The sequence below is a fragment of the Haemaphysalis longicornis genome, unplaced genomic scaffold (assembly GCF_048455015.1).
Source record: "Haemaphysalis longicornis isolate Haplotype H1 unplaced genomic scaffold, Haemaphysalis longicornis Haplotype H1 scaffold_4, whole genome shotgun sequence".
NCBI classification, from domain to species: Eukaryota; Metazoa; Arthropoda; class Arachnida; order Ixodida; family Ixodidae; genus Haemaphysalis; species Haemaphysalis longicornis.
The window spans coordinates 205,414,769-205,426,002 of record NW_027526361.1 but is presented as its reverse complement, the minus strand read 5'-3'; the positions used below and the strand labels follow the sequence as shown (position 1 = coordinate 205,426,002).

Below are 11,234 nucleotides of genomic sequence, written 5' to 3'. Positions count from 1 at the left end.
GTGCAGAATTAAGTGGACCGCTGTCGAGTCGCGCTTATTGTTTTTGCGCTGCTTTTCTTGCTAGGCGTGCCTTTTGTGTACATAGCTCATCGTTTACTTTCATCGTCATTTCTCGCATTCTATATATGCATCCCACTTCGCTTTTCTTGTTGCCTCATCCCCTTGCACTACAAGTATCAGGCTGATGGCTTATGGATTGCTTATGGATTGGCTTGGATTGGATTGGATTGCTTATGGATTGGCTTATGGATGGCTTATGGATAAATGTTGTTTTCTGTCTATTGCAAAAAAAAAAAGATGGTTGTTTGTGGGAATCCGATATAAAAACGCGTGAGTACCGATCCCTGAAGTCCAGCGGAGTACAGACCCTGGAGAAAGCATTCAGACCACTTTACACAAGTTAGAAAGCACATTGATGAGGTGTGAAAAAAAAATGCACTTAGTATTACTGTATGAACGATCGAGAAGGCGTAGCGTAAGTATTCTTTCTAGCAAATGTTATGAGTTAAACTTCACACGCGCTTGCTTTTGAGTAGCCTTGCTGCGCCAACGTGAAAAATGGTTTTGACTAAGGAGGGTTCATTAACATCATTATTGCGCTCCTTATGGGGCGCGGAGAGAGAAAAATATACTCACCCCAGCGCAGGCATCAAATATTTGAGTAGGACAGCAATCATGTTCCCGGCTTTGAAAACGGGAACGGCCGTGTGTAGGCGAGAGGGTTAAGCTGCTTACGATCGTCGACACACGCCTGACAAGACCTGTTTGCATCTTCGTGAACCTAGCGTGTCGTAGCGCACTAGATAGTTGCGCGCTTTTTGGCCGCTGATGGGCGCGACAGGCAGCTGTTAATTTCGGCACGCGCCGGTATGGACTTCACAAATAGAGCAGCAGTTACTTGATCTCTTCTTAGTTCTCGTTTTGCCTTCTTTAACTGCGCGGTTTGCTCTCTCCGTGTTCCCTTAAGGCTCGCGAACTTCCGTCTTCGGGCTTCACACCTGCTGCACGGGCGTCGAGTTCAGTCAGGCGTTAGATGAGACGGGCGCTCCCGCAAGCGGGGGAAACGGACGCATCCGTCTTCGCTAGAGTTCCTCGCCTCGATCCCCTGCTCCCTCGTGGAGACTTGGAGAGCCCTAATCAAGGCGCCAAAAAATAGGCAATAAAACAGCGGAATCCGACTGCAGCCGCAAAGGAAGTAGAGGGGGTGGGGGGGGGGGGGGGAAGCAGTGGGGCTTGAAGACGACGCGATCACCGTACACGCAGATAGGGTGTAGAGGGCACCCCCTTCCCTCGGGGCTCCTGTGTACACCAGTGGACCCCCCTGCCAAAGCCGGCTGATTCAATTTGGTCAAATTGATCGGAAGAGCAACAACGGCCGCAGCACCGACGGGGTCCGAAGTGGAATAGATTTCGGGCCCCTTCCGGCGTGGCCGCGGGAAATCAGGTTCAACAGCCCTAATGCCCATTGAAGATGGAGTGCGGGACGCACCCCTCCGCTGCCGGGACAGCGGGCTTCGTCTTGCCGCACCCCTAGGGAACTCGAATCCCCTTTTGTCTTACCGCGCCCGAACCGGCGCTTGCTCGATAGCCCGAGGGGTGGCGCCCCGTGCACGCCGGCGCGCTGCGCCTCGACCTCGGGGATATAAATGGGCTTTTTATGGGGGCGCGGGCAAACGTTTGCGTTCAGGCTTAAATTCGCGCTCTCGCCCTCGCTGTCTACGTTCCCTGTTGCTTCCAGGGCGGCTTTCTCGGCTTTCTGTCTGCTCTTCGCTCACTTTCTCTCCCGTGAGACGCGCGGGCCCCGGCTTGAAACGAGGGGGCGGCGGGTGCTAGATGAGACGCGCGGCTTGTTACCGCCGCATGACGTGCTTTTGAAGTGGCGCTATTCACTTAATGCCGCCGCTTTGAAACGGCTTTGGCCGGCTGGTCTGTATTTTTGCCGCGCGCGGTCGCCGGCGCAGAGGGAGACTCCGAAAGGGGGGGACGGTGGCACGCTCGAGTGAGCTTAGACACAGCTTACGCACATCTGCGAGGCGCTAAAGCGTTGGCGCGTGTTCGGCCACGAGGCGTGACAGGCTTCGACATTTTCCCTTCATCCTCCTCCTCCAGCTGTGAGCGACAAACGCGCTCGCAGCGTCTCGTTGGTGGCGCGTTGCCGTGGTTAGCGTTATCGTGCGCGCGAAGACACAGAACGTGCTTTAGGAAGCCACTCGTGCGTGCCTGCCTGCCTGCCTGGAAACTGCTGCTGTGTGCCGCCCGCTGCGGGCCGTTCTACGCGACAACACCTTTTGTTCGTAACGGCTGCTCGCCTCCGTACCGATATCCGTGCCCAATTATCCGGGTTTCGGTTCGTGCATATGTTTATCGCACGCGTTGCCCAGACGTGTTCCTATAGCGCTTGTCCACTTGAAGACACGCGGCAGTCAGACCGGCAAAAGAACAACGGCTTTCAAAAGTGGTGGCCGCTTGCCTGTCGGAATGGCTATCTCTGGTTACCCCTGCAGCGCATAGCCAGTTACTGATAAACAACAATTGATTTTTGTCTTTAAATGTTACCCCTTGTTGTTGCCGGGTAAGCATTGACAGAAAATATTCTTTACTGCGGAAAACAGTGTGACACGACATTGCTTTACAATTAATGGCCGATTCCAGGACATTGGCAACAAGCTGTTAAATATCGTTGCCTTTATTGGAAGCCACCGATATACGCAGTTTTAACACAGCTAGTTTGCTTTAAAGTGGCGCCTAAAAGGGTTTGACGCCTTAAGGCTAACGTGCGTGCCGTCAAAATGAGTCTTTTTTGGTTTTTTCGCCTACCACTTTTTTTCACATGAGCCCTCATATTCACACTTTAAACTTGCACCTTAAAACCCATAATAATGTAACGGCGAAATTGGTCCAATATCTGCTGCCACGGTAGCGTGATGATCGCAGTGAAGAACTCGAGACGTCGAAGAAAGGTTTAAGGTTAAGTTGTTTACTTTACTAGTAACATTGATGACATTTAGCACATACGAACTTGGAACAATACACTTTTAAATCAATCAATCAATCAATCAATCAATCAATCAATCAATCAATCGATCAATCAATCAGTACCATATTGGTACTGAAACTCTAAAAAAAGTATCTGAAGTTAAATATCTTGGCGTCACACTCAGTGCGGATCTGACTTTCAATCATCACATTGATAACACCGTAAAGAAAGCAGTTAGTGTACTAAACTTACTCCATCGGAACCTTCGCAATGCTCCTTCATCTGTGAAAAAAGCCGCTTATTTTTCGCTGGTCAGACCCATCCTAGAATATGCGAGTGTCGCATGGGACCCTCACCAAGAGTGCTTAATACAAAAACTTGAAGCAATACAGAATCGCGGAGCCAGGTTTATTCTCAGTAATTACACTTGGGGGGCAAGCGTCACAGAAATGAAATCATCAATAGGCCTAGAACCTCTCAGGGAGCGACGTAGAAAGCATAGACTAAAACTCCTCTCTTGTATATATAACAATTTAACAGGAATAATGAAGGAGAATTATTTGCAAACCCCCCACTATGTATCCCAAAGACGTGACCACATTAACAAAATACGAGAGATAAAATGCAAGACCAATTATAAAAAGTTTTCTTTTTTCCCTTTCACTATATCTCAGTGGAATGAATTGGCAGCCGACATCGTTTCGAATAGTGTTGAGACGTTCACTCGCGTGCTTAGTGAATTGTGATTCTTCAGTTGTATAAATATTATGCTGTTGTGTGCTCTCTTTTAGGTATTACACTGTTTACTCGCGTGCTTAGTGAAGTGCGATGCTGTCGTTGTATAAATATTATTTTGTTGTGTGCTCCCCTTTAGTTATTATATATTGACAAACAGTGACTGTGCTAGTGACTTTATTGCCATTTGTACTATGAGACCCACTCCCCTGCTGTAATGCCTCGGCGCTGCAGGGTAATGTGTAAATAATTAAATAAATAAATAAATAAATAAATAAATAAATAAATAAATAAATAAATAAATAAATAAATAAATAAATAAATAAATAAATAAACTTTATTTGCCTTGCAGATTGGTACAGGGGAAGGAGAAGCCTCAAAAAGCTGCACAAAGCAGCTTGACGGGGTGGCTGCCCACCATGTGATTGACAGCAACGGGTCGAAAGGTCGAACGTTGATTTGATTGATTGAAAATACACTTTTTACACAAATTAGTTTCTGAAGTGAGTCCTGGTGCAGACCGCCCGCTGCCATCCCGCTTCCGTGAACCCGGCGGAGAGGGTTTATATTCGTTTCGTGCGGACTCGTGGGAAAAAAGCGCATTCTGGCCCGCTTTCTGCAGCCAATCGGAGAGACAGATGTAAACATCAATCAGCCATGTTCCCGCTAAAGTGAAAAGGACCATTCACACACAGACACAAGGTTTGAACCCGAAAACGCGCGCTTGGAGAATTATGGACGTAAATAAAGTAGTTCAGACAAAACACACAAAAGTAAACAGTGGAAAAGAGAGAAAGGTCGTCTGAACTACACCGAGGACCCGGAGCCCGAAAGCGGAAAGTGCAGATGCCACGGGGGGTATGGAACGCCGCGGCCGCGCCGAAACTCAAGCTGTGCCGATGGTACCCCCTCAACAGCCGCGTCTGCCGGTCGGTCAGCGCGCACGCCGCGTGCCTTTCTTAGAAAAAACAGGGCTTGGCGACTGGAGAATGATCCTACAAAACATAAAAAGCAAAATGAACGGGGCTTCGCGACAATAAAGCTGATTGGTGAATTCTACCACTCAAGCTGGAGTGCATGTCAACACATGCGTATGGCCATTATGCTATTGCGTAGCGTAAGGGACCTTAGCTGCAATTCCACGATATAAATAATTTGGCACAAGTTTCTTGGCCACGTCGACACGAAACACCCGCCTCGCACAGCTTACGCGGCAAAAAAACATTTTTAAAACAACAGCCTTAGGTGAATATGTTCCGTGGAACCTGGCTGCTAAGCAAAGCGTACATGAACTTGGTGGCACAGAAAGTCAGTGCATGAACCGGGGAGTGCCCGCCGAGAAAGGGAAACGGCAGCGCAAGAGGAGGGTCATTGGAAACAGCTACGGACCGTAGAACGTTCTAAACGCGCCTGGTATACGTCGCCGCGTCGGCTCAGTGTTTTATTCTATGATGGCAAAAATTTTTCCAGAACTGACTCACTATTGTTTGCGAAAATAGGCAAAGTTGCAGTTTGTGTTCCTAAAAGTATTCCGTGAAATGCGTGAGCTTTATTCAGGCTGAGATGCCCCGGCTGGCTTTACAGTATGCATACGATGTGGTCACTTACACACTGCTGTTGTTGTCACTAGAAAATGGGCTTTGCGCCCGGGTGGTCGGTCAAGATTGACAGTGCACACTGAACGTGGTTTCGTAATAGCCTAGATGGTACACATTTCGCATGATAAGTCTCGAGGCGAAGTTTCGTCCGAGGCTTATATTGGAGTGGGGACTAAAATTCTGGAGTGAGAAGTTCGCCTTCCCTTGACTGAATACCAGCTGCAGGCGGTATTATTGAGAAGGCCAGAAGCAGAATTAAATTTTAGGGCTTGACGAGTCGAAGTCGTAACTAAGTGATGTAGCCTACGGTAGTGGAAAGCAACAAATTATTTAAGATTCGAGATAGCCCATTATTCCCTAACGTGCGTCAGAATCTCGTACAGATGGGCGCTTTCGTACATCTGCCCCAAACCCACCGTGGTGAGTTCGCGGGTTCGACGCAGGCCGCGGTTGCTGCTGTTCAGACGGAGGCAGAAAGCGAAAACGCCCGTGTCCCGAGGTTTCGGAAGGCGTTAAAGATCCCCGTGCGGTCAAAATCAATCCGGAGCCTTCCACTATCAGCTCACACACGATGTTTCCTCCTTGTCTTGCTGCAGCGGGAGCACCGCACAGCCCATGTGTATCCTCGGCGCGTTAAATTCCGTAACCTAACCTAACGTCTGCCCCGAAAGACAAATTCTCCGCGGGCAGGAGTCAAACCCGTACGAGAGCATTCCGTATAGCCGTGGTGTTCAGAGGGCGGTACACCAAGCTGGATTCCGTTGTAGGGAAAAAGGTGATCTGTGGCGTCCGCATGTACGGACGGATATTTGCTGACGCCAGGCGCTTATTATATTCTGTGGTAAGAAGCAATGATGTATAAAGATGACGCATAATTCTTTTTTCTCTAAATGTTTCTTAGCTTCGGCGCTACTGAGAGGCGCAGCAGCTTACACATCGTGAACGTACAAGTTCGTTGGTCCGAGCTTAGGTCACGATGGTTTTTCAGAAAAAAAGCCGATGTACACGATGTTGCGTGCACGCTTAGTTAATTTAAAGCCCCAAGTTACGCGATATCTCACAGCCCACCTTAAATAAGAAATTCAGAGCTCAATATGAATTCAAAGCGCGCAGTGCGCTATCCTGACATGATGACAGTGTTTTCATCTTGTGCGCTTCCAAGTTCTCAGCAGCGCGGTAATGTCGTGTACGACTCAAACGTTGCCAATGCAGCTTACACGCATAGATTTTTCCTTGCCTCTTCCCTCGTCCTGCATGCCTTGAATCAGAAATTAAAGACTTCGATATGGAGTACGATGTCGGTGTGTTGATCTTGTGCGCTTCCAAGTGTGCAAAGTGTGGTAGTGTTGCATTCAACTCAGAACATGGCCAGTACAGCTCACACACGATGTTGCCTCCTTGTCCATCTGCAGCGGGACCGCCGGGTGGTTCTGGGGCGGCTGGCGCGGCCGGCCATGTTCGTGTGCGCGCAGCATCCGTGCGAGAACCGTGGCTGCTGCTGCTCGGCGAGCCCCCCGTGCCACGAGGGGGGTGTACACCACCAGGGCGTGGCGTCTCTGAGCCGCGAGGACCGTCGCCGGCGCCGCAGGGCCACGCAGAAGTACCGGCTGGCGCACGCCACCCGCGAGCGCATCCGCGTCGAGGCCTTCAACGTGGCCTTCGCCCAGCTACGACGGCTGCTGCCAACACTGCCGCCGGACAAGAAGCTCTCCAAGATCGAGATACTGCGCCTCGCCATATGCTACATCTCCTACCTCAACCACGTCCTCGACGTCTGAGTGGGCTCTGTCTGACCTTACAGTAGCCCTGCTGCTGATGCTGTCGTCATCGTACGCAGGATACGAAAGTGTCATCGGTGAATGGGATGCCAAGGTGCTTGAGACTGTAGCGGTTTCAGTTCGCCCAAGGTGCGCGACCCATCCGGACGATCGACTTCAGCCGCAGATGCTTCGGGGTGGTCGGCTTCACAATGCCCAACCGTGGCGGCAGCAAGAGCTTGGCGTAATTGCAGGTGACAAGGTGGCCTTTGGTTCATTACTTAGCAAGTCGAGCCACCTGGCACCGTTGCACTTTTGCACTTTTAGTAGACTCAAACGCCAAAAGACACTAGCCAACACGAAACAGGCGAAACAGCCGCAGACCATCTGTTTCGGATGTATATATGTTTTTCTTTTCTGCATTTAATAACAGACGGCTTTCTATAGCCTCTAGTGTATAGTAGTCCTGGTGTATAATTTTTAATCAGCGTGCGTAGTAGGCTGCGTTGCTTTCATCGTTAACGAACTATATGAACCCATGTGTTTTACTGACGACGACCACCTTGTTGTCAACCTTATAAATACCCTCAATTAAGGATAGCTTGATTTTTTAGACGGTGTTATTTGAAGGTCGCCTGTCTCTTCATGTGTAATTACAGCGTATATTTCAAGTTCTCCATGCCAGGTTGGCTCACTCAAGTTGAAGTCATGAAAAAGCAGAAATCAGCGATGGCTGTCGAGCAAGTTTCTAGTCGATGATAAGCGCCAACCATCGGTGTCAGCTGGCATCGAAGTACAACCAGTGAAAATCTCAACAGGTTGCAAATGCTTCATGTTCCTAAGTTCGTTCTTGGTACTCGTGGTGACAGATGGTATGCAGATTGTTGTTCGCTATCATGCCTGGACAGCTTCTTCAGGTACCTCAAATGGGCCTCACGCTCACTATACAATACGAGATAAGGTTAAGGTGGCATCATAGGCTGTGAAGAGTTGAGTGAAGGAGGTCGGCAGTGTTCACCACAACCTCAGCACAACGTTAGAGGTGCAGGAGCCAAGAAAAATTGTAAGGTCCGGAACTAGCACCCTACACTGCTCTCTGGAGATTCGGTCTATGATGTTCAACGAACGATCAGATTTGCCTCACCAGATGTCAAGTGGTCAGGCAAATCGACCTGAGTTTGGCATAGGGGCAAGGTTAGATACCCTATTTTTCCAAGTGATGCCACCTTCTTCTCTTCGTGCAATTACTGAAACCTCCAGTGCAACATATTAACCAACTCACAAACGTGTCAGTGATTCTGCGGGAGATGTCATTGACGATCAGGATACGTCATCTTCAAGACCACACGTCGTGGCGAATGTGTACCACCGCGTTTCGCGAACATCGATACGGCGCTATATGCTAGTCGTCTAGTACGTGTCCTCCGTGGTCACTGCTGATCGCTCACTGCCACTGACGAGAGTGGCGGAATGTCTCATTTTCGGTTTCTCAGAGCCTTTACATATTGAAGAGTCATGCCCAATGATTTTGCACCTTTGTGCTGTCGTCGTCGCCTTCGCTAGTAATGTACTCAAGCGACCATCCTAGTCAATCTAGTCACATTACCTGACTTTTCTTTTCTGTATATATCTAGTGCGTGCTCTCGTAACAGTGTTGGATTGTTGACTCACTTGTTAACCACCGAAATGTGGTCACAAACAAAAGAGGATGCCCCGTTGTTCACCGCTCTCAGTACTGCAATTGCAGAGTCATCGTGAATAAATTTGCTTGTGTATGCGTACGTCTCTCCCTTTGTCCTGTCTTGTTCTGCGACCAGTCTCGTCTCTCATTGGATGCGAGAAGGTGATCGTGTCTTCCATACAGCTCAAAGGGACGTCTTAGCGTGGAGCGCGCTGCCTATATACCGAAGGATTAGACTTAACACGTAAGACAGCATGGGATAACATGCCGGCAGTCTGCTGCATAAGTGACACTCTAATCTCTTCTTTATATAACGGGCGCCTTTCTCGTAGTTTCTGCACTTCCAAAAACTAATTTTATCGCTTAATTAAAGCTCAAACAGCAAGCAAAGGGTCGCGAAAGAAATAACGATGTAGTCCCTTGTCAGTCTCTAGGCTTGCGTTAAAGTTTACGTGATTGTTATTGACAGACAGCCGTCTTTTGAATGGTGCAAATTTGTATTTTGTCTTCATGGCCCCTTTTATGATCAGACTACGGCGAAGGATTGCCACCTGCCGTGGTTGCGCCAGGAAACAATGAGAATTCGCGACCAACTGCTCAAATAAACAATACTGAGAACTTGCCAACCGGATAAATACAACTAATATTGCGACGTATGTTGCCGCTGCTACATAAAACTATACCCATCCTGAGCCACTTGTCGAACAACGAAACAAAAAAAAAAATCCGTTCTGCTTCCTTTTGTTGCGGCCGTGTTGAGGAGGCCAGTACCTCGTAGTTACACCAGTTTCAATGATATGAGCTCTTCTCGAACACGACGCCCAAAACTTCCCAGTTACGGCCTTCATCAAGTACATGTAAAACACGTTTTTTTAGCAAGCCTTGCACATTTTATGACACGATGTGCTGTCGTGAGATGTCGGTACCTGTTTTAGCTGCCATTGTGACAATGTCATGGTGCTATCAGCTTTTGAAACGAACTCCACAAAAGGATGTTGAGCGGGGGAGCTTGAGGCCACCACGGAGCATGCCAGAAGCACTGTAAAAAAAGGAGTATTGGTGCAGATGCCACACTGCGCTTCTTGAGCTGCTATAACTTCTTGTAACCGGCGTCCTGTGGAGGATTCACCAAGAAAAAATACGTGGCCAAAAAGAACATGAATACAGCGTAACTCAAGTCGTAACTATGTGTCACCAGCGCTCGTACGGCTAAAAAGAAAAGAAAGAACTCCGCTGAAAAAGTCGGTGGCGATAACTCTTTCGCGCCGTCACTGTGTCTTTCACAAACACTATTCGGAACTATGTAATCAATCTCTCTCGAACGTTGACAGCGCCGTTCTTTTCCATTTATTTCGCGCCGTTGACGCGCCTGCTTTCCCCTGCCTTTCGACTTCTCGTCACACTTTTAAAACGACACGTACACATTTCATTCCGCGACGCCGTTCCTCTTCGCCCGCTCGACACTAACAGCTCTCGTCGATCGCTCGAGCGCGCGGAAGGACAGAATGCTCCGCTTTGCACAGCCGAGTTGCAAGAGCGTCTTGAGGGAAGCGGCTTGGGTAAGCCATTGCCAAGCGAAGAGGCCGTCGAGGTTGGCACACGCTGTCGAAACATCTGCCCGACGTGTCGTATTTTGGAACGAGGCATGCAGCCTGAGAATGCGCGGCATTCCAGTGCGTCACTCTCGCTGCCGCCTCGTGCATGTGCATAGCGCGCGCCGAGAGGAGTCGCGGTAGTAACGCGGTTATGGCTCGGCGCCGGAGCTGAGAGAAGGATGATTACGCGCCATTTTCTGTCCAGTGACCAGCGGGGAAGGCAACTTGCGGGTTGACGTGTAGAACGTTACCGTCCTTTACACTGTTAAACATGTTATGAAGACAAAGTACACGTTCTGTTTACTGAAACCTCTCCTTTGTCCCGATAACAAGGACACCAATTCTTCTGCAATCTTCAAACAAATATCTGGGATATTGAAGAAAACATGCCAACCCCTGGCGCCCCGCTTCCTGGCAACTCCTCTATGACGTCACGTATAGTTGTCTTTACTATTGGCGACTGCCGACCTAATCAACGGCCAAGAAACATGACTGAGAGATTTCAGTAGGGCCTGTAATTCCGTTTGATCGTTACATTTGAACGCAAACGTAGAGTTAGCTCTATGATAACTACGATTCTAGTGCATCCTGAATTCTTCAGCGCCATCCCATGTCTCGCGGCATGGGAGGAATCTAGCAGAGGCAAACCGATCTGCCAAGCGAACAGGTATTTAAAGACACTTGTTATTGCTCATGTTTTCGCAATCTGCGACCCATCTCTGTACATGTTTTGGGGCCCCGCCACCGTATACCTTTGTGATATGGAATATTGCAAAAAGAATGCAGCGAAGGCACTTATTAACGCTATAGTAGGGTCGATGCACTACGGGATTGCGTGCATTTCGTGAATACGCAGGCAAGTAACCCGGCTGCATGGGGGAGTACCGCACA

At 49.0% G+C, this 11,234-nt stretch overlaps 1 protein-coding gene across 1 annotated transcript; it reads left to right on the top strand.

Annotated features, from left to right (window-relative positions):
• The first annotated feature begins 6,727 nt into the window (after nt 1–6,727).
• On the top strand, nt 6,728–8,848 carry LOC144180749 (helix-loop-helix protein 1-like). The gene has a single exon (XM_077709014.1). It carries the CDS (start codon nt 6,765–6,767, stop codon nt 7,086–7,088), a length of 324 nt encoding a protein of 107 aa, XP_077565140.1. The 5' UTR covers nt 6,728–6,764; the 3' UTR covers nt 7,089–8,848.
• The last annotated feature ends 2,386 nt before the right edge of the window (nt 8,849–11,234 follow it).

Excerpts from the sequence above, each read along its gene's own strand:
- LOC144180749 (XM_077709014.1), top strand. The coding sequence starts at position 6,765 with ATGTTCGTGTGCGCGCAGCATCCGTGCGAGAACCGTGGCTGCTGCTGC.